The 23,441-nt window shown below is 36.6% G+C and overlaps 3 protein-coding genes across 4 annotated transcripts; 2 read left to right on the top strand and 1 right to left on the bottom strand.

Annotated features, from left to right (window-relative positions):
• Window positions 1-1,873: 1,873 nt before the first annotated feature.
• Window positions 1,874-8,640, top strand: tmed8 (transmembrane p24 trafficking protein 8). Of its 2 annotated transcripts, none has more exons than XM_063007418.1 (6): window positions 1,874-2,002; window positions 2,378-2,489; window positions 4,122-4,218; window positions 4,312-4,384; window positions 6,185-6,472; window positions 6,873-8,640. In XM_063007418.1, exons 2-6 carry the CDS (start codon window positions 2,380-2,382, stop codon window positions 7,088-7,090), a joined length of 786 nt encoding a protein of 261 aa, XP_062863488.1. In that variant the 5' UTR covers window positions 1,874-2,002; window positions 2,378-2,379; the 3' UTR covers window positions 7,091-8,640. The 2 variants fall into 2 exon arrangements, with proteins under 2 accessions (XP_062863488.1, XP_062863487.1); XM_063007417.1 differs by having other exon boundaries at window positions 6,870-8,640.
• Window positions 8,641-9,787: 1,147 nt separating this feature from the next.
• zgc:163014 (uncharacterized protein LOC100038766 homolog) lies at window positions 9,788-16,060 on the top strand. The gene is made up of 13 exons (XM_063007889.1): window positions 9,788-9,866; window positions 9,960-10,136; window positions 11,198-11,303; window positions 11,873-11,983; window positions 12,337-12,435; window positions 12,646-12,823; window positions 13,600-13,722; window positions 14,015-14,202; window positions 14,359-14,555; window positions 14,663-14,754; window positions 14,840-14,894; window positions 15,346-15,443; window positions 15,591-16,060. The coding sequence occupies exons 1-13, from the start codon at window positions 9,805-9,807 to the stop codon at window positions 15,875-15,877; spliced, it is 1,773 nt and encodes a 590-aa protein (XP_062863959.1). The 5' UTR covers window positions 9,788-9,804; the 3' UTR covers window positions 15,878-16,060.
• A 245-nt stretch (window positions 16,061-16,305) lies between these two features.
• gstz1 (glutathione S-transferase zeta 1) lies at window positions 16,306-22,713 on the bottom strand. The gene is made up of 9 exons (XM_063007750.1): window positions 22,617-22,713; window positions 22,467-22,518; window positions 20,189-20,256; window positions 20,007-20,087; window positions 19,467-19,592; window positions 17,660-17,735; window positions 17,502-17,554; window positions 16,643-16,692; window positions 16,306-16,555 (listed from the first exon to the last, which is right to left on the bottom strand). Exons 1-9 carry the CDS (start codon window positions 22,632-22,634, stop codon window positions 16,429-16,431), a joined length of 651 nt encoding a protein of 216 aa, XP_062863820.1. The 5' UTR covers window positions 22,635-22,713; the 3' UTR covers window positions 16,306-16,428.
• Between the last annotated feature and the right edge of the window lie 728 nt (window positions 22,714-23,441).

The following is a 23,441-nucleotide window of genomic DNA, read 5'->3' as shown; positions in this document are numbered from 1 at the left end:
GCACATTTTTATTGAAGGAACATGTTTACCAATAAAAACATTCATAAAATATGATAAAATTATTAAATCTAAATTCATTTTAGAAAGCACATTATCTGACAAAAATGAGGATCTTTTCCTGTTCATAACCCTGACACTAAAAACAGGTTGACCAATAAAATAACCTGAATAAACTGTAGAGACAGGAAGGGAAGGAGGAGGAGATATGCGGTTTTGATGGACAGGTCTAGCAGCCAATGGAAATACTCGTTACAAAGATCGCGTGATTTCATTCATCTTTTCATCAACACGTAAAAAAAGTAAAAACCGCTAAAAGTAGTTTTTCATCGGACAGCGACGATAACTGATTACTTTTTCTGTTTGAACAATTTAAGACAGAACATGCGGGCCGTATAAAACCCGACCTCGCGGACCTGCCTGCTTTATACAGAATATTGTGATCCATTTAACAGCAGTGTTTGTACAGTTCCGTGTACAGTTCATGCACTTTACATCCTAATTCATCTGAAATACAGTTAATTACCACAGAGACACACATGTATGTGGCACAAACAGGCAAATAAAAATAGGTAGATTAAAAATGTTAATCTCGATTAACGACAGCCCTAATTAAGATCATTTAAAATTCCTGTATAATTTTAATTCCTGTGTAAAGTGATTTTCTTAAAAAACAAGAAAGTTAACATACCACAAGGGCACTTAGTGTGCTGAGCTTGTACATATGTATCTGGTGCTGCAGCTTGATTTTTAAATGTACCCTGATATAGTATACCTGTAGAGTATATACAGCTCAACAATACTAATGTGTTTATGAAGGGATCGTTCACTGTGAGTGAGGAAGGGGGGGGGGGGGGGGGTACCGGAGCCTATCCCAGCTTTTCAGTGGGCACAAGGCACACAGTAACACCCTGGATGGGGTGCCAGTCCATCGCAGGGCAGACACACCTACACACACACACACTCATTCTCCTATAGGACAATTCAGTGTCTCCAATTAACCTGACTGCATGTTTTTGGACTGTGGGAGGAAACCGGAGCTCCCAGAAGAAACGGGGAGAACATGCAAACTCTGCACAGAAAGGACCCAGACCGCCCCGCCTGGGGATCGAACCCAAGACCTTCTTGCTGTGAGGCGACAGTGCTACTTATCGAGCCACCGTGCCGCCGGCCCTGTCACAAAACAAAGCTTGTAAATGTAAATCTATCTACAAAAATAAATTTATGTAATTCCTACATGATTGAGACATTTTAATTGTACAGTACTTTAAATAAACACTGATTAAAAATAAAGCATGACAGATCTGTTCTACACACACACACAAACAATAATAATAAAATTATAATATTTTGTACATAATTACTATGTATATACTGTATTTATGTATGTATAGTTAGATTAATAATGAGAGAGAGAAACAAGCAAGTGGTGGCACAGGAGTGCATTTTCTTAGGAGTGCATTTTCTTTGTTCTTGCTAACTTAATGTTTTTTTTAAAAATAAACATCTCTACATGCATAACAGCCATTTCATTCCATTGTTTGTTGCATTCCATCACAGACACACCCCTGATCACCTGAACCATTTATCTAACAATGAAAAGGTATAAAATCCACTACCATCATACATACAAAATATGTAATTCCATTTGTCCAATAAATCAGACCTACCACGACCCTGACCAGGATTAAGCGGTGGTAAAACAGACAATAAAAAATATTAATATTAATAATGATAATAATACAAGTAAGTGTTAATAAGTCTCTTATTATGAAAAGCGATTGAGTTACAGTTTGTTTCGAGTGTACCAGTTCCAGGTTCACAGTCAGTGTCGCTGTTGCTGTTGCTGTTGGTAATGTTGGTAGTTTGTAGTTTGAGCTCGATTGGCTGGTAGAACCTCAGTTATCCAGCAGTTATACAGACAGCATCGCTGCACGGCATTATACCGCATTGATTAACCTCATCCTCACATCCCGCTGCTGCTGGACACTTTTCTTTATTGGCGGTAAGTGCAGTTGATGATTAATGCTTTGACAGGCTTTGTGTAATGTATTTGAATGATTAGTAGCTCAGATTAGCAGTTGATGTTTGTTTAAATACGCAGTTGAACTGAGTGTTTGCATAAGTGAACGCTACACAGCTCTCTGTGCACAGTGTTCCGCACAGCTGCTACTATTTAAGTTATATAGATGGTTTATTTGTACCGGAACTGATGTTCGCGTTGTACATCTAATACTGTGTCTGCGTTAATAAAGCATATTCTGATTGATATGAAAGAAAGGATTGATAGAACACTAGTTGATGGTTTTGTTTAGGTTGTCTATGGCGTTTGTGTTTATGTTTTATTTAATATTACAAACTCGGCTTTTTGTCTGATCAGACATGGAGAAACTAGAGGCCACGTCGGAGCTTCAGTCCAGGTTATCTTCCCTCTCTGTTTCCTCCTTCTCCGGTATAGCGTCCAAAAACTGCGACTCCAACCCACTCGACAGGTACCAGCCTTAATAAACATTTTCTTTTTTAAAGCCGTGACTATTAAATGATGCTTATAAAACGGATAGTTCCGGTCCTGAAATCTGATTGGCTGAGCCGCGTTCGAAGCCGTTGTAAAATCCCCGATAAACGCACACCTAGGACCACCTCACATCATTCCATATTAATACGCTACTGAATACAAAAAGTTAATGTTATTTTCGCCCTCATGTTGCCTAGCAACACTGTTAATCGAACTATTTTGCGTCGCGGAAGAATGCTTTATTGTAAGTTTATACACAATAAATACATTTATGAATTAAACATTGTTGTATTTATCATATTTTATGTTGACCGCCGTTTTATAAAAGCAATAAGCCACTCGAGACCGTGCATTACTGTTATGATTTTAGCACGGGGAAAGAAGTTTTAGACCATACGTTACTGTTACGATTTTAGACCAAGAAGTTTTAGACCATACGTTACTGTTACGATTTTAGCACGGGAAAGAAGTTTTCCCCGTGCTAAAATCACAGTAACGTACGGCCTCTCGTGGCTTATTGCTTTAATAAAACGGCGGTCAACAAAAAATATAATAAATACAACAATGTTTAATTCATAAATGTATTTATCGTGTATAAACTTACAATAAAGCATTCTTCCGCGACGCAAAATAGTTCGATTAACAGTGTTGCTAGGCAACATGAGGGCGAAAATAACAATAACTTTTTCGATTCAGTGGCGTATTAATATGGAATGATGTGAGGTGGTCCTAGGTGTGCGTTTATCGGGGATTTTACAACGGCTTCGAACGCGGCTCAGCCAATCAGATTTTAGGACCGGAACTATCCGTTTTATAACTGACCTTTTTGTATTAGTAGTTGTATATTATTGTTGTTGTAATGGATCTACAAGTGAAATTGGAAGTTAGCACTCACTTGTAAAGGTTGTGCATGTTACATTAGTCTTGGGATTTAATGATTTCTGTCTTAAAAAAAATTTCTGTCATTATCTGAAAAAACATACTTGCTTGCTAAAACAGTTTTTACAAGTTTATTTATTGGTGTGTGTGTTTGTTAAATCTGCTAGATCCAAATTATTGAAACAGTCTAGCCATTGGTAGGTGCACTTGTTTTAGTGCGGGTCCCAAGCCCGGATACAGATTGGAGGGTTGCATCAGGGGTAAACACTGTGCCAAGCTTGGTATGTGGACCAGATCTGCTCTGAAAACTCCTAAATATTGGAGCAGCCAAAATAATAATAATTAAAAAAAACTAGCTTTGGGGTGGAAGATGTAGACAGCAATATGCTTTATTAGCTACAGCCTAGTGAGCTATCATGGTTAAGCGTTTTGCACTAGACTGCACTTCACCAAAGATAACATTACTGCCAGGTATTTTACTTTTTTAAATCTAATCCAACAACAGATACCTTAGCTGTCTGGAAATAAAGCCATCATTCTGTGCATTTATTTAAATAATATAATAAATTTAATAAAACTACCCAATACTGCATACATCTAAAGTATACACAAAACATGTTAGCTGGTGAAAATCACACCCTTTACATAAATGTATCAGTTTAGGTATTGATTATAATGTGCAGAAAATCTAATACTTTTGATTTCAATAAAACTTTTTTCTTTCCTTAAGACTTCAAAGCACAGATCTTTCGCAGCCAGTAACAGAGCCTGACAACCAGCAGCAAAAGAATGATGACAGCAATACAAAAAGATTACAAGCAACCAAGGTATATCCTCTCACCCTAAGCACTTTACATAATTTCTGCTCTTCCTTGTTTTGTCCTGTGCTTTGCGTTCTATTGTTAGTTTTTTCTCAATAGGATAAGCCCGTTGCAGGCGGAGAGCCACAGGATAGCACCACTGAGAAATCCTCCCACCCTGGGGAGAAAAAAGGTTAGCACATCTTCTATTGAACAGCCACAGCTAACATGTGTCGTCATATTTCATCATGCTCTTCTGAGAGAGAACACCTAAAAATGTGTAGAATTCCCTGTTGAGAGAAAAAACCAACACTACAATTCCTGCATTTAAGTCTTTAATAATTATAATAATAATTATTATTATTATTTCCGAGAGCTGTACATAAACCTAATTGAATTATGAATTTTATCCAAGAGTTTGTTATTGCTTTTTCAACACAAAAACCTAATATATTAATATAGATTAATTTTTTAAGTAAGTAAAAATGTAATATAGCTTTAACGAGTCGTTTTGAAGTTTGATTAATCTGTGGTTTGCATGCACATCAAACAGCTTTATCCTAATTAATTTGTTACGTGGCACCAAAATGCACATTAATTTATAACTGAAGATATGTGTTTTACAATGAAGTAAACATCATTTTATGAATTTGCATTGTATAATAACTTTTTATAAAAACTCATTTAAAAGCATTGAAAGCATAAACAGTGCAAAACATTTTGTCCCCAAAAAGAAAAAAACTTTAAATGAACTGTTTTAACGTGAATGTACTGTATATATAAAAAACAGACTGAACTAAAGATTTGTGACAAAAATAAATTTAGTTATAAACACTAAATTTGTTATAGGTTTTACTTGATCAAATCCTATTTTTGGGAGAATTCCTAAAGTGCATGTGTATGTAAATCTTCAGCAGTTTCCTATTACAGATTTAATACATTATACTTTGACCACATTAGAAAAGAAAGATTAGGACACAGCCATTGTATTTGTAATTGTTTTTACATAATCATGCACAGCATGCGTTAATTAACTAGCTGCATGGATCTAATGGGACATGAATTACAGGCTGCATGGTGATCCAACCCTAGCACAGAACTACAAGAGCAGAGTCTGTAGTGAAACTTCAAATCCTTACATAAAATTTTTTTTTTAATTGTCATTCGGCTAAAGTGAGTTAGGTATATCGATTCCATCTGTTCTGCACTGCAATCAAGCCAGTCATTGTTTAAAGTGGTGGACACCTGTATTCAAATGTATTGTACTCATTATAAACTGCTTTAATCTTTTATATTTGCTGATGAGGTTTAATATCACCATTCAAATTTTAATTAAAAAGACATTTTACTATTTGAAAGTAACACCCAGATATTTGTGGACAAGCTTATCATATTATAAAAGGAGGGACCAAGTAGCCCTCACACGATGCAGAATAGGACACTCGGACACCTACTAAAAGGAGAACAGGCCCCAAAGTGCCTTCATTCCTCAATTACCCTAACAATGAAACATATTTTATGTGAATGTGAGGTTTTTACCCAGGACAGAAATCTGTACTTGATGGAATCAGACATAAAATAAATTTTTCTGTCTTTTTAGAAAAACGGCTCCTTTTAAGATTTTAACATTTCTAAAAAGCATAAAGTTAAAACATCTGTTGTAATCTCAACCTCTTCAAACACCTTTCTTGTAATAAGAATGTTCTAAAAACATACAAATGGCACGCCATAGAGATGGCTCTAAATACAGAGCTTATAATGGCGATAAAACACAACAACAACATATTATAAAATGTTACAGCCCTGGTGGGTGTGGGTGTCGGGGGGGGGGGGGGGAGGGAGGGAGTGTGCCAGCCTGCTGGCACATGCATTCCAGTACTATTGCACATAAGGAACACTCCAGGGCAGATTTAATTCCACTTCACTGACCATCTGAAGATGCATTTATAACATTTGAAATCACTGAATGCTAAATAAAAGTTTTCTCTTGCAGAATTACCAGCTTTGCAACCAGCCACTACATGGACCTCGGTGGAAATAAAGGAGCTTAAGGCTAAGCTAAAAGAGGAGAAGGACAGTGTGGTCACTGTGTACCGTGGCGACATCATGACCATCCATGTACCCACCACTCCAGAGGCCAAGCGAGTGTGCTGGGAGTTTGCTACGGATGGCTATGACATTGGGTTTGGTGTGTACTTCGACTGGTCTCCAGTCACTAGCCGAGCTATTACAGTACACATCAGTGAATCCAGCGATGATGAGGATGAAGATGAGCTAGAAGGTAAGTGATTGCTTCTCAGTTTATAATTGGCCATGTTTATCTTTGCTAGTAGAAAACCACCTACAGATTTAATTGTTCATTCATTGTTTTATCATGATGGCGGGTCAGTAGGTCAGGAGCCAACCAGAAAAAAAGTAGAGGGTGTACTGCTTTGAACAAAGCATTACAAACTGCACACATTCACGATCAGTCACACTTTGGGAAATTCAGAGTAGCCTGTTTACATACAGGCATGTTTTTGAGAGGTAGAAGGAAACTGGAGTTTCCAGAGAAAATCCACTTAAATTGTCCTCACAGACAGTGATTAGAGACAAGAATCGAACCCAGGTCTCTGTAGATATGCTCCTCCCACACTACATGTTGCTCCATGTTAAAAACTTTTTTTTTTTTTTTAAAGCAGGACCAGTGATTCCTGGAGATGTGGAGAAAGGATCTAAACCAACGGTCAACTCTAATTTAGGGGAGATCATGCCTGTGTACCGTCAGGACAGTCACCTGGTTGTTCAAGGAGGTAGTCATGAGTTCCCTGGAGAAGGCACGTACCTGATTAAGTTTGACAACTCTTACTCTTTATGGCGGAATAAGACTCTGTACTACAGAGTGTACTATAGTGCCTGAGAAACCATGAGCACACTAGAAAATGATTGTTTCCATAATATATATTTTTAATCAAAATATGTATATTTTCACCAATGTATACATATAATTAATTTTATTCAGATGCAATCACTGTATCTTATACAATCATGTCTTAGTCAATATGTAAGGTTTTTAAAGCTTTGTCTATGTGCAGCTCTGTTAAGTGTATTTTTCAAGTGTTCAAAGGACTTGTGAAGTGCTGATATGTTTTGCACTTGTCTCTATATAAATAAATCATTATATTGGCTGTGGCCTCAGTAATCAGGTAGAACAGATGTTTCAGGAAAAGGTGCTTATTCAGGATAAATAGTAGATTAAGTTGTATAAAGATTAAGGAAGTGGAATAAAAGAGCCGTTGTGTATTTGCCAAAAACTGAATCAGGTGATATGCACTAAAGTTTTTTCACATATTTATATTCAGGTTATAAATAAAACACTATCAAATTTGGACACCCTGGTCACTTCCCTGTTTTTATCATTTTATAAATAAATCTGAAAAAAAGCTACCACATTCTATACAAGAATTAAAAATAACTACTGTTTATTTGCAAAAGAATACATTTTTTAATATTTTAATTTAATCAAATAAGCAGAATTTATGCACTTAAGCATATTTAGGTTTGTTCCCTGTAGAGGATGTTAGTGTATTTTTATTTGGAAACCCAACAAAGTGTAGAATTTAAGCAGGGGTGTTTATTATTATTTCTCAACTCATTTATTTAAGCTTTTCCTTCAATTTGTCACCCGACTTTAAATGGTTGTTCTATCCAAATCTTGGTTGGGTTGCCTTAAAATTAAGGTATCCTTAAAACTGCATGTTTTGAATTAGTTTTGTATTTCTGTTTACCTACTTCAGATACGACAGCTATTTACTCAGTTACCAAGGATACAATGCCAGCAACTGGCCACAGCCTGCCATTTTATGACTTAAGAGCAAACCATTTCCTGTCACAAACAGCAAAGTTGAAATTTAACTGTTTCAATATTTACAAGGTCTTTCATTTCACATTATGTTGGGGTGAGGGGGGAGATTTTTTTTACTCAGCACTTTCTAAAAGGTCAGCTCTTTCTAGAAGTTATCATGTCATTACATTTATTTAGACTTTTTTTTACTGTCTGTGTATTCTGCTTTTCATCTTTGTTAATTGTACAACGTATACACAAAGATTATGAAAATGTTGTTGTGCTGTCATTTCTTTAATGTATTTGTACTGTAGTTTTTTTTAATACCAAATCACACTGTGTGGACGAGATACTTCTGTAAAACAGGCAGTGTGAATTAGCTTGAGAGATAAGCTCTGCTCACACACCTGCACCCACCACATTCCACATCACATTAAAATGTTTCTACCTAATTATTTGCATGTCTGCAAAGAGATCCCTTGATTGTGCTGCTCAAACACCCAAAACTGCCAATGTGCTTTATATGTGTGCCATGTTATAGTCTGTAATTTATAAATATGATCACTTATGTTCTGCTTTGTTTATTTTTGTTGCTTTTTGTCCAATAAATATTGGTAAACAATATACTAATCATGTGTGTTAATTACATTAATGTACCTTGATATGCCGTGATCACTGAAAGCTCACGAATAAAGCCTTACTGGGATCTTTACAGCACTCAGAATTAGTAATAAATATTAAAACTAGCCAATCCACATGCTGTTATATATTACTTTGAGACAAAATGGATTACCCAGAGGACTACATGAGAAAAAAAATGCAAAAATACTCAGACTAACTGGTCTTTCAATATTTTGGAATGGGTTTTTGAGATGTTTCATCTAAAAGACCATCTAGACCAGACCTTATATGGTGGATTTTAAACAACAGTTTTTCAGGGCTTTGTAGGCAAGTGTTATTGGTTTAAATTATATGCTGGCAGCTAAAAATAGCCATTAAAGAGAGCACAGCATTAAGACAGCAGGTGTATAAGGACAAAAGAAGAGGACCAAGTACAGAATCCTGTGGGACTCCAGTTAAATGACACCAGGTAAGAATGCTCTTTCAGGTAAGAAGCCATGCACTACAATGTTATTTTAAGGATTGTGTAAATGGACAGACGAATGCTGGATTTACAAGTATGCAGATAAGAGGATCAGGACTGATGACACTGGCTGCTCTGGCAGCATTAAGCTTGTCAGTGACACCTACTGATCTTGGAGTTTATTCTGGCTGATAATCAGCAGAAGTAATGGTAGCTATAGAAAAAGATCTGCTGATTTTGTCAATCTTTTCCTGAAAGATTATGGGAAAGTTGTTTGCAGTAAAGGATGTGGAGAAAGTGAAGAAAGTGGCTTTGTAGCAGAGTTTATAAGATTTGCTTTGTAGAAGGGTGCCTTTCCTGCAGTCACATACGTTAAGAACTTCGACAGGAGAGAATTACAAATAACACTCTACTCCCTATTCCCTTAAAACTACGACATTTAGGGGACCCTTTATCTTATCATAGTCTACAGTGTTTGGACACCAACCTACAACAGTACAGTATGTCATTTCAGTATCCTGCTAAATATTCTACCCTATGCTTTTAGACATGGTTTATAAATCGGCAAAACTCCCTAACTAGTGCACTACATAGCGATGACGGTGCGGTTTTGGACATGCACCTAAACTTAATTTAAAGGCAAGCAGGGCTCAGCGTAATTGGGCTCAGCAAAGTGAGGGATTGGTTGCTCCATTTTAGCACGACTATGGGGAAAGTACACTTTTATGCTGTGTGGTCTTTACACGAAGCACCTCGTCAGTTCATCAGGTCTGGGTTTTTGTTAAGCCAATATACTTTCGTTAAAAGGTGTAATTCAAAATAGTTTACAAACATTTTGGTGTTTTGTCGGTGTTTCCTCAGTAAAGTGAACCGCACCAGTTACCAGCTCCAGATTCCTCTGCCATTACCCAAACAGCTTGTCGTGTTCAGTCTAGGAGACTGGACCTCATTTTCTTGTGAGACTACTATTTTAATTGAGGTATTCGTGAGTCCAGATGTTCAAACACAGAAAATTGGAGTCCTCTCGCCACATTCAAGGTATGAACACATGAAATACATGCTTGTAAAAGATATGTCAGTAAACTATATTTAACATTTACGTAGCCTATATGTATATGCTCAGGTTGATGAACAGCAAGTGCTGCAACAACATCTATTTTCAGGACTGGGTAAATGCTGAGATGCAAATGCTAGGAGTAAAAAGTCCCAAAAATACAAGCACCCAAATAAAGCAAATTGTTACAATAAATATATAATTAAACAGTTTGGAGGCAACAAAACATTAGGGTATACAGAGGTGACTGGATTTATATCATTATTCACACTACCTTTGATTGTGGTCACATTTGCATCAGATACTGGTGATGCACAAAATAACTAAAAACTATAACATTATATTAACCTACAGGAGCTAAGAAGAAGCATGCCCACTGCTTAAGGGTGGCATAGATGGTATATTCTGTTTATCCACTTTAACTATTTAAAAATGGAACGTGTGATGCTTTTTCAGTCATACTTGGACAAAAATAGTTGACTGAAGACCAGTAGACTATACTTAGAAACTAAAATTAGAAGCAGTTTTCTTCCTAAACATGGGTAAATTACATTTTTGTCTGTTTTCAAAGTAGTATTGTATTAATTAATATAGTTTAGGTAATGCAGTGCAAATATGCCCTAAATTAAAAGTGACACATCAGAAATTAAATTAAGACAAATTAGTTTCTTCCATCTTGGTGATTTCATTATCCCTGTAGTAATATGACAATAAATTTAATTGAAAGTAAATGAAATCATAGTAGTTTTGTAGCTGTGCAGTGTTTACATGTGTCCACAGCAATGACCGTTTTGTCAGTTGGCCTTCTTTACTTAAAGACAACAGTTTAAAAGGGAGCATAAAATAAAAACATGCATAGTTGTAATTTGTCCTCAAGTGTTTGTTACATTTAATTTCAACACACCCGACCAGCTTTGTGCCCTTTTAAATTTCACCTCAAATAACTAATTAAAGTGTTTTGATCTAAAAAAATGTCCTGAATATGATACTTCCTAACTACTGTGTTACACCTGTTAGACAAAATCTTTTTTATTTATCTTGTCAGGTGCTTGGTGTGGGAAGGAGATTGGACACTTGACCTTTTAGCTGCATCTGCAGAGAAAAGAAGGAGAGGTGCACGTGCAAAAGTGTTGCTAACTGTTTGTGGAGAGGTACTAATTATATGTAAATTATTGTGAAAAGATTAATTTATTTATTAGGATTTCAATGTCATGTTTTACACACTTTGGTTACATTCATGACGGGACAGCTAGCTACTCGTTACACAAGATTAATCTGTTCATGTTTTTAATGTCAAACAGTCATGGGCAGTTTTGTATCGCCAGTTGACCACTAATCATTTCAAATTTCTGATGCTTGCACCACCTCAAACCTGCTAGCATGTGCCCCTTTGATATGCGTGCAGTCGCCAGTTTCTTATGTTTCCATCAGCCAGAGATATGGTCTCACAGAAAGGCATAACACAAAGAGTTTGCTTTTCTGTGAATTAACCATTTCTTTTGCAGATGCCAGGTCGATAGCACAGTTGAGATTTTAATTTGATGGCTTGACATCTCAGCAGTGGTGGGCTAGACCATTAAATTGCTTCGTCACCTGAGCACCCCCTCCCCCCCCCTCCTCAACATACTTTTCTAACTGTCTATCGACTTACTTAAACAGAGATGATATATTTATGTTATGATAAACAGGCCACTGATTTTTTCTGTTCTTTAAAATACAGGTGAAAGCCAGCTTTGTTAGTAGTACACCACTGGTGAAAAGAAAACGACTGGTTTGCAACCAATCCATCAGTCTCTCCCATTCCCACCTGAGCAGTGCTAGTAACAACAATGTGAGTAGCCCAAAGGTGAACTTGAAAAGTCAAGGTCAATTTTTCCTGTCATTTCTGTATTTTACTGTAAATATTTGTGAAGTGCAGCTAAAAACATTGCTTACATAATTCAAAATGCTATATGTATAAGTTGGTTAAGTCCACATTAAATAATTCTAAGCAACCTATATTTAATATGGATCAGTATTTAAAAGGAAACTTATTAGTTTTATATGGGTGTTGTCAATCCTTTAGTAAATATGGGTGTGCATTCATACACACTTACATTGTCTAAAATCATTATTGTTTTGACAATGAAATGTCTAGGCAGACCAGTAGCGCTTCTTATTTCTAAGCATCATTTCTTATGAAAGCTCACATCTCAGAAATCGCCTGAAGAGACTGTCAGCTATGCTGAGCTCAAAACAACCAAAGAGGATACGCAGAACACCAGCCTTGGAGTGTGGACTATGGTAAGGTATTTGGGAATCTGGCAACTTACTACAGAACATTCAATAATTGTTAGTAATTGTAATGCTGTAAATTTACATAAGTTACAATTAATTACATGTAAGCAATAAACAGAAGAAACTGACAATTTAAAAGTAACGCTTTATGCATTTTGCATAAACTTAAATTTCACATTTGTTTGTATTGCCGACTCATCATTCATAACTCTGAAGGATAAAACTCCAAGACGGTCAGTGATAGGAAAGAGAGGACGCATTTGGAGCTGTGAGGGACCTGAAACGCCACAGAAGTCAATTCAAGATACCAGCCCTAAGAAGCGCAAACTAAACCAAATGTGTGAATCACAAAATGAGAAGGAAGTTGTCAAAAGGACAAGGAATTACAGGACAGGTGAACACTTTCTCTGGTTATTTTGATGTGTGGTTTTTTTTATTTATAATTTTTATGTAGTTATATAGCCTACCTTAACGTGTGACACTCGTATCTTGTAAGAGGGGAAGCTACCCCAAATACCTATTTCAACCAAACATATACTGAATGCCCCAAAATTTTAAAAGAATGCATATAAAACATAATACTGAAACACTTTAGTATTGTTTTAGTAACGAGGTCTGTAAAATTAAGCACATTTGTTTGTACATTTAGTAGGGCCCTAATACATATATTGCAGTTAATCTTTGACTTGTTTGTATAATAATTCAGTTAACCACAGTTTATAAATAAGTTCATTTAAATTGAGATAAACGTTCTTGATTACTGCTCGTCCTATTGCATCTTGAAAAAAAGTAAAATAGGCCAAAAGCCCTAAAAGTGCTTTTTCCATACAATTCCTTCATGATCTAGGCTGATCTCCTGGTGAACATTTTAATTCTAATAAAAAAAAATATGCAAAGTAAGACTTTGGATGAAAAGCCTGTTTTTTCTTAAAATGATACATGAATGAAATGTAAATAAACTATTTGTTTCTCATCTAGCTGAATGCCTGTGATAAAGAATTATTTTTGAGTAAGCAAAATTAAAATAAATACTTTTGACCCTTTATTGTTCCACCCTAGGTATGAGGAATTTGGCAGAAAATTTGGCATTTGTTTTTTTAAACCCTAATGACAGATTAATTTTTCATTTAAGACATTCCTTAATATGTCTTTTTTTATTATTTCATCCAGAGCACCCATCAAAGCGCTGGCACCATGCCATGTGTATATGTGATCCAGACACAGCTATTCTGATTGGTGGGGACACTGGAGACCAAGCCCACTGTACAGATTCAGTATGGAAACTGGAGATCGGTGGGTTACTTTTAAGCAATTATTGGGTTGAATTTGGTGGCTATGTGAGCATAGCAACTTGATGAAGCTTTTTTAGTTTTAAAGAATGGCTATTTCTGCTAAGTACTAACTATTGACACTCATCAAATTGTGTCCACCCATCATGAACACTTGCTTTTACATGCACCTTGCTTAAAACCAGATATGCTCAGGAGACCATTTTTTCAGTATTGAGGCATTTTTAATCACCACTGTTTTAAGTAGTTAAATTCCTTTTGTGACAGTTTATGCTAACTGTCTACCCTTTCTCTAGAGGGGGATTTTTGGTTCCCCATAGATTCCTCTGCATCTGGGCCTCTCCCACAAAGTGCTCAAGGTCACTCTGCTGCCTTCGACCCTGAGCTTAAAGCTGTGTATGTGTATGGTGGCCTGAGAAAAGGTCAGCGCTTTAGTGATATTTATGTACTGGATACTTTGACATGGAAGTGGAAAGTCATTAAAGTGAGTTTTTAACTGTTTTTAAATTTGTCAACTAAATATTTTCTCATAAGCTCATTAGTAATATTTGTTACATTAGTAAAAACAAGCAAACAAGTACATTTTGAGTGTGCGTATACACATTAAAAGTTATCCCCCATGATTTGCTTTTCTTACCAGGCCAGGGGGAATGTTCCATCACTAGCATACCACAGTGCCAGTATCTATAAGAGTGAGCTCTATGTGTTTGGAGGGTTGCAGCCTAGTCGCGGTTCTGCAGGCAACATTTGCAGTAACGCCTTGTACATCTTTAACCCTGAACATGAGCTGTGGTACCAACCAATTGTGGAGGGTGACCGTCCTCTTCCCAGGTTTGGGTTAGTGTGCTTCATTTCATTTTACTTTTTTTTAAAAATAAATTTTACAGTTATATTACAACATAAAATGAATTGGACATAATCTGTTTGTTTATATTTATAAACAGCCACTCCACCACACTACTGCCTGACAAACTAGTGATATTTGGAGGCAGGAAAACTGCTGCCTACTTCAACGATCTCCACATTCTAGATCTTGGTAAAAAAGTTAACTATTTAAAAGCATCTTCATTTACAGATTTTAATTTTTACTAGATTTTTTTTTATTGTTTCTTATGATTAAGGATTTATGGAATACATATCAGTGAATTATGAGAACATGCCACCGTTGGCCCGTGGGTAAGAATTTTCAAATTCAAATTTCAAATTACTTATTAGTCAATATTTGTATACAAATATTTGTATTATTTCTTTGGGAAGCAGTAATTGTAGCAGTGATAAGAAATCCTTCTGAACTGCGCTTGTGATAGACATTAGCCAATCGTGTCTGTGTAAAGGCACCAGCTGGTAGAGCTGAGATTCAACCTTGCAAGCTTAAGATCCCAGCACAAGTGGGCTAGTGTGTTTAAGCACCTTTTCCCCATCTTCTCCGGGTGGCACAGTGGCTCAGTGGGTATAGCACAGTCGCCTCACAGAAAGAAGGTCCTGGGTTCGATTCCCAGATGGAGCAGTCCAGGTCCTTTCTGTGTGGACTGTGCATGTTCTACTTGTGTCTGTGTGTCCTGAATGTAACCAAAGTGTGTAAAACATGATGTTAAAATCCTAATAAATAAATTTTCCATCTTCTCAGGTTTCATGCTGCTTTGCCTGTGTCTGACAACAAGTTGCTGATCAGTGGAGGCTGCAGTGCTTTGGGAGCACTACAAGATCTCCATCTCTTCAGTCTAGGTTAATCATGTCATTACCACATTGAGTTGAAATAACCTGTGGTAACGGTTTCTTTGCTGTTGTAAATTAAGATTGTGTTGAAAATGCTGGAGATTTCTTTAACTTTAGATAAGTAGTAGTGTTTTTTTTTTTGTTTTTTTTTTACAGATACCAACTGCTGGACGTCGCTGGTGTGCCCATTGCTCACCTCAAAGCCTCGTGCTGGCCACAGTCTGATTATGCTGAGTGACACTGCTGCCTCACACACCGATAAGAGGGGCCAGGGAGATGGCCATTACACCTGCCCCTCCATCCAATATTCCATCTTGGTGTTTGGGGGTTCAGATTGTGCTGGAACATTTTATGAGGATACAGTCAAATGCACAATCGATATTCCTTCTCAAGTGCAGGCAAAGGAAACAAGCAAGATCAGAACGTACAGATGGGAAACCTGACAGCAAAGGTTTCCTTACAAAGAGTAAATTCGAGGGTTTTTTTTTTTTCCCACCACACTATTTATGGGAGAACATGGAACTTCTTCTGATGAATAGCACTTTTTTAAACTTCTTTTTAAGCCGATTAGGTATTTTACATATTTAAACAGCTGTTTTACAGCTAGTGTTTTGTGATTATTGCAAGTGAGGTATTTTTTGCTGTACCATTACCTGTTAAGCAACTTTAGAAATTAAAAACACTGGCTGTTACTTACATGCAATAAATGTTTTTCTAGCTTTTTAAAGGCACTATATTTAAAGGCATTATATTTTTTGTACCATTTTGTTGTTTATGGGTGTTTGTCGTTTTTAAAGGGATGTGCTTCTGTTCTTAAAACTACTCTGAAGGTTGCAAAACATAATGAAAGCAAATTTCTATCACAACAATAAACACAATGAACAAAGTTTAATTGGACTGAATGTTTGACATTTTCATTTTAGTGGAATTTGAATATGTCACTAGCATCAGTCTAGCAGTTACAGAAGTGAAGTAAAGTGTTTAAAATTTGGATTTATGCTCTCAAGTCATCTGGTGTATCAGGCTGACAGGATGGATGACTGACTTTGAACGCCTCAAGCTCCAGTAAGGTCTGGTTTATTCGTTTGATGATGGGAAACTGATTTAAATCCACTTTAAACCTTAAAAAAAAGAAACATAGTAAAAATATTAGCAAAAGGCTGTATGCAATAATTTTTCAGATTGCATTTAATTTAAGAGCATGATACCGTTCAGCATTGTAGACCTGCGGCACAAGACAAATGTCTGCCATGGATATCTAAGACGGAATACAAAAAAAAACTCCATATTAATGCTCATGTTTTTAAAACGGGATGTCCAATGAGCTCATGTGTGTACATATATTTGGCCACATATTGTAATTTAAGTGTATATATTTAACACTTGTTAACAGTCGTAGCCATCCCCACCTCTGAGGGTGGAAGCCCCTCTGACGTGTGCACTACCACTGACTATATCTTTCACAGACCCTTGTATTGTGTGCTTTGCACAGGCACCTTAGCTGTTGCAGAATCCCTATTTGATCATTGTCCCTCCCCCTACAGACACAGTCCTTTGTTAGTTTGGACACCCAGCTGGTCAATAGCACAGCTGAAATTCAAACTTGGATTTCAGCAGTTGTGGGTTAGTGCATTAGAGCCGAAAATGACGTGTTGCATGTGTTGATTGATTAGTGTTACTGCCAATTACAGCACCAGCTCTTATTTACTGAAGTTATTAAAGATTAATTAATAAACAGTTTTTATTTCAGTAGTAAAGCTGCTGAACCTGACTCAGCTGTGCCAGTACTAAACCCACTATGCATACACCCACTAGAAGGGTCACTGCTGTTCTGGAAATGGTCCACCCATAAACAATTGGTAAGTGGTGGTTTCTTGAGACCTTTTTTTCTATGATAAACAGGGTAGAGATGATTGGAACAGTTGTGTATAACTACAAAGTGTACCTTTTAAAGTGCAAGTGTGCATTATTCATGGAACTAATTATAAGGATGTGGTAATTAATGAACCAGTAGCTTTGTTTAGTTGTATAGCACATTAGTTAAAAATGGTGTAATTTAATTGTTACCTCATTTCCAACACAGTATGTCCCAGCCTTCTCCTTCAGTTTAGACTCGAGGGCTGCAATTCAATATATTTCGCAGGTTAATGTGTCGTGTAAAACAAAGCAGAGAGAAATGCATAACTAAAAAAAATAGAGAGGGTCCAATATTTATGAGCACTCACCCTTAAATCCTTTGTTGATGAAATGTTGAGCCCACTGTACCTTTTCTGCACCAATTTTCTGTAGGACATAAAGGTTCTAAGAAAAAAAAATGAAGTCTTAGTGAAGAATTAGTGACTGGCATCAACCTATAAAGGACATTAACACTGATTAAGCAAGACATTAGGACCACATGCCTAATATGCTTTTGGCAGTGCTTAGAAGTTGGCACAGGTATTGGCCTGTGACTACACAGCCCATAGACAGAAGGGTTTGATTCACTGTGTATTTTAACACATTTACCTCATTACCAGCATCAAAATTATCTGCATTCTAAGCCACATTAGCTCCTCTGTTGGTAAGCACCAGATGCTATAGTCTTCAAGTCATCTGGCAATAATAAGTCTTGGCTGCCCAACAACCTGTCGGCTTGTCCCTCCTCAAAACACTGTTGGTCAGTACTCGCCACAGCTTCTTGTGTTTTCCTCTTGCTGTTTTGGAGATACTTCAACCCAGTCATCTGACCATAAAAAATTGGCCTTATCTCATATCTCCTTCATTTAACGCATCAGCCATCAGTCCAAAATGTAGTGGTTGGTTGACTACAAGTCACGAATGTCACCACACAATTTAGTCCCAAGATTATCTATACAAAAACTGTCTGCAAGTACAAAGTACATGGAACATTAGTCCCTAATCTGGGTTCTTATGCTGAAAGTAAACTTTACTGAAAATATGTATAATCAAAGTAGAATAGTAACATGGATTCCTTTTATGGTGGTGTTATTATTAACATATGTTAGCATGAACAATAGGACAAGGTATTTTATTCACCCTTGTTAGGGTCAAAGTGGGTCAAGAGTGTATCCCTGAAACAGTAGGCACTAGGCAGAAACACAGATACAACAGCATATATTGTCTCTTTCATCTACCCTCCAATCACTTACAAACCTTCAACCCCATGCAAATTTATTAAATTATTTATACATTATTTGAGTGGTCATGTTTTTCTGTATAAGCACTTTATCATCTATAATGTTCATACAACTCATACAATAGTTTGCATAACTATTCAGCTACCTGATAACAGGGTAAATAATGTATTTTCCACACAAATGTCTTACATATGTTTGGTTAGGTGACAACACAATTTGCACATGATTTGGGTATCATTGAAACCAATGTCATCCATAGCAGAGGTTGCACAAATACACATTTATTACTTAAAAAGTATGATTTCAAATCATCATGTCCTATTAGGGCTAACTTTTTCACTGATAAATGTGTGTGTACTCACTCAATACCACTTAAATTATATATTTAAAGAAATTAAATAAATCAGTCAAAATAGAATAATGTTAGACAAGAGTCAATATATTAAGATTTTACTTGTTTATAGCCACTATAAATGTAAGTGTACAATATTATAACATATTACTGCTTTTAAGCTTCGTTGTGCTTGCCACACTCACCATTACATTAATAGTATGAATGAGGGCTTATTATCCTGGTAATAGGAACATTAGGAAAATGTGTTGGCATCAGAGTGCACCAGGTCCTGTAAAACTGCCTAAAGTATGTTTGGCTGCAAACATGTGATCTTATGATTTCCACCAGATGGCTGTTCATACCTTTATAGATTTCCACCATATTTTATAGTTGGCAGCAGACATTATGGATTCAAGACATTTGTCATAACCCCAACATAAATATAGCAAAACTTAACTAATTTCAACAGATTGTGCATTGGCTTTTAAAACAACGGTTTAAGAATAGCAGCCCTTCTATATCTATAAAGCTTATTAGGTACAGTGTTTCTTACATACACACCTGTAGAGGCTGTATCCCAGAGGCTATTATGTCACAGATTATGCGCACTTGAGCTCGCTGTTTTGGGTCAGTCGGTAGGAGACGTGGCTCAGGGCGAGTTTCATCAATGTACTGGATGATGGCCAGCTGAAAGCAGAGTAACAGTCATGATTTTTTTAAATAATAATTTAAAAAACTCTGAAAAGAAACATTTGATGTCTGCTTTGTAACCGCATGCCAGAAGTGTGTGGTCTTAATATGATACTTTATAACATTTTTACAATACACAACATTATCAAAATGTTTATTTGTGCAAGGTTTAACAATTGAGTAAAAATGGCATTTATATTGTGGGGAGAAAATCAATGTTCATAAAATATTCAAATCTTCATGAGGAAAGAGTAAGGAATATAAAATTTGGTTTAAAGATAATTTTTATATTAAGGTGTTAAGGTTACATTAACAGTAATAACTGTTATTTGACCATCATATAAATCTTACATGTTCATTTTTATTATTAGCATTATTGGTAGTAGTAACAGAAGTAGTAGTAGAACTTACTGACTGTGACAGGGTAATGCCATCAATAGTGACAGCTGGCACCTGTTGCATTGGGTTTATTGCTTTATACTGATCTGTAAGCTGAAAAGCATAAAAAGTCAGACCCACAGACTACACAGGAGAACATTAGAACCTAAAACTAAGATTAAATAAAAGTATAACACATTAATCTGAGCGTTTACCTGTTTGCCTCCATCCGCGACGAGGTTCACTGGTACCTGGTCATACTCAATCCCCTTTAGTGCAAAAGCTGGTTAAGAACACATGCAAGCTTCAGTCTGAATAAATACAGTTTATTTAGGAAAAACACTTGGTAAAGTGATTGTACCAATATTAATGTTATTTATAATAAGCGCTTATTATAATATAATGTAAATAATGTACAACGTCAGAGTGTTTAACTTCGTACTGACTAGTACTCTAGTGACATCTTTCTTTAAACTAACCATACTGCATTGCTGCCATGAATTTTAGCTTTCAGTGTTATAATGATAAAATATCCTAACGACTGATCGAGCAAATAATTAAATGCCCTGACCAGAGTGTATTTGACCGTGTACCACAGTATCCAGCAATTACTAAGGATGTTTTACTAAAGATGATTTACTAAAGAAAAATAGGTACCGGCCAAAGAGTGGCACAGTCGTACAGGATTTGGGTTCAAAACATGTCTTTATTTATTGCCAACGAGTTAGGCATGCTTAACCCCTATTTATGTGGGATTTATATGAGCACTGAGGTGAGTTAATGGGTGTTTGAAGACCTGCAATGAATTGCCACCCTGTACAAGGTGTTTTGTCTTGTGTCTAGTGTTTAATATTTTTTAAATGCATTTTCTCCCCTTTTTTCTCCCTTTTAGCGCGTCCAATTGCATTATGCTTCCTCTCCATCAATGCCGATCTCTGATCTGATTGTGGAGAACGAAGCTAACCCATGCCCCCTCCGACACGTGGGCAGCATGCCGTATGCATCTTATCACCTAAACTTTGACGAGTGCAGTGCAGCCTAGCGTTGTGTATGGAGAAACACACCCGGAGAGCACTCTTTTCTCACCTCTTTGCAGGCACCACCAATCAGCCAGCAGAGGTCATAATTGCACCAGTCATGAGAGAGAGAGAGAGAGAGAGAGAGAGAGAGAGAGAGAGACCCCATCCAGTTTAGTCCCGCCCCCATCTAAACAACAGGCCAATCATTGTTCATGTGGCCGCTCAGCCTTAGCTGGCTCTGGTTCCAGCGTGTTTTAAAAAGTTAAAAGTTTAAAAACCATTTTTTCAGATCATGTTGCCCTTATGCAGAACAGGTTAAAGTCTAAAATTTCCATTAACTGTTAAGGGACATGTATTTAATATTTTGAAACTATTGATTGTTCTGTGATTAAATTGTTAGAACTACTTCTTAAAACATGTGAGTTCCTTCATGATAGATACTTACTTAGTGGTGTAAAAAGCTTATGGCCACAGTTCTGATATCGCCATAGGTTTAAAGGCTTTTGTGCAAGAAAGAAGCTTCTTTTAGAGGCTTCTCTCCTACACAGCAACCTTTAAAACCATGATTATGAAGAGCTGGCTTGACTGTGACCAGCATCACACATGTTTTAGGAGCCTCCAATTTGTGGTAGACATGTTTTGATTGTTCTAGACCAGGGGTGGGGAACTTTTTACCCATTGAGGGCCAGATTAATAATTACATATCTGGTCACGGGCCACAGACTACAATGACGCAACATACAGCCAAATAATATAGGCTTTATAAATACATGATGCTGATGGTATGTAGTGTTTATATTTGATCTCAGACTTACCTTATCATAATTTCAATGTGACGGTTGTGAATGTTTGGTCTTGACCAGCTGTGGAATATCTGGGGGCAATGACGTCGTGGCAACACGCAACTGGTATGTGGCAACATAACTCATATTTGTTATGTCTGTTGTCTCGTCTAAAGTGTAATTAATTGCATAAAGCCCAGACAATAAAATCTAGGAAACATATGGCGGGCCACATTTGATTGAGCGGGGGGCCGTATACGGCCCACGGGACGGAGGTTCCCCAAGCCTGTTCTAGTCTAAAGAAGATAGTTTGGAATTTCTTTTTGACCATCTAAAAAGTTCCATGTACTTTGTAATTGGTGCAGCCAAACTAGCCTTATTTATATGAGTACAAATAAGTCTCCAGCATCATCAATCATAATCTTAAACAAGAATTAAGGAAGCCATGCCAAACGAAGTAAATGACATAAGGCTACACTAGCAAATTAATAGCTTAAGTTGCTGTATTTTTATTTTTGAGTGATCATATTTTTCCACAATCAACTTATTGAATAAATACATTCACGAAGTGCATTTCACTCATTCAGCCACAAAAAAAAAGCTGTTTCAGAAATCTTTAAAATCCTAAGACTGCATTTTAAATGTCTGTTACTTTCACTCTTTGTAGATGTGTGATTCTGGATGCATCTTACCAATCCGCACTCTCCATGAACATGAACTCCTGAAATATCCATGTAGAACAGGCTGCAAAATAATAATGAAAATGTGGTTAGTACATGCAACCTTTTATATTTAAGCGATTCAACTAAACTGTAAAAAAAAACAATATAGCTAAGATAAACCTTTATTTGAGAAGCCATGATAGTGAACTGTAAATTGCGTTCGAAGTATTCGGGGTTAAAATCCTTAAAGTTAGGAGCCAATGAGAGCGGAGGTAAAGAATCCTCCTCTTCATGACTAAGCATGACTGCAAATTTAAACCAGATGCCCAAAATGTTCAAGGAACCGTAAAGTGGAGCACAAACTGATACTGATGTTCAATATAGTTCTCCATTATTTTACCTTCATGAAACACACCAGAGATGCGCGCATTGCACAGCTGATGGGTTGGATATACACTTTAACACTCGTGTTCACTCAAGTGAACCAGTAACTACAGAGCTTAACCTAATACAGTATGCTTAAGTTCAGTAGCATGCTTGTAATGTAAGATTTTATTTTAAATAGTTATTTATATATATATATATATATAGTTTGCTTATTCGCTCGCTGTTCAAACTTGTTTAATACGGTTTTATGTAATACATGTAATGTAATCCTATTTACTTGAGTATTATTTCTGTTATATTTTTATAGAACTTTTATGTTACAAACGACGATATTTGGGATTGCGTCTCAAACCGCGCACATCTTACTAAATAGTGTGTAAAAACAGAATCGTTTGTTTTATAATTTGGCATTCTAGCAAATTCATTGATAAGCGAATTGAGACACAGCTAATGGCTTGTCGTGACCCGTTTGCTGGACCAATCACTGCCCACCTACTAACTCCGTAGCGAGTCCTCTAACAAGCCATTTTACAATTGGTTTAATCCCCCGTAAAACTCACCAATCCCGGTCTTTAACTGGTAGGTGTATCCGGGTCTTGGCCAATCATATGTCCTGGA

This window comes from Trichomycterus rosablanca, chromosome 13, assembly GCF_030014385.1.
Source record: "Trichomycterus rosablanca isolate fTriRos1 chromosome 13, fTriRos1.hap1, whole genome shotgun sequence".
In the NCBI taxonomy this organism is placed as follows: domain Eukaryota; kingdom Metazoa; phylum Chordata; class Actinopteri; order Siluriformes; family Trichomycteridae; genus Trichomycterus; species Trichomycterus rosablanca.
Note: the sequence above shows the minus strand (reverse complement) of the source record. Positions and strands in the feature narration are given on the sequence as shown.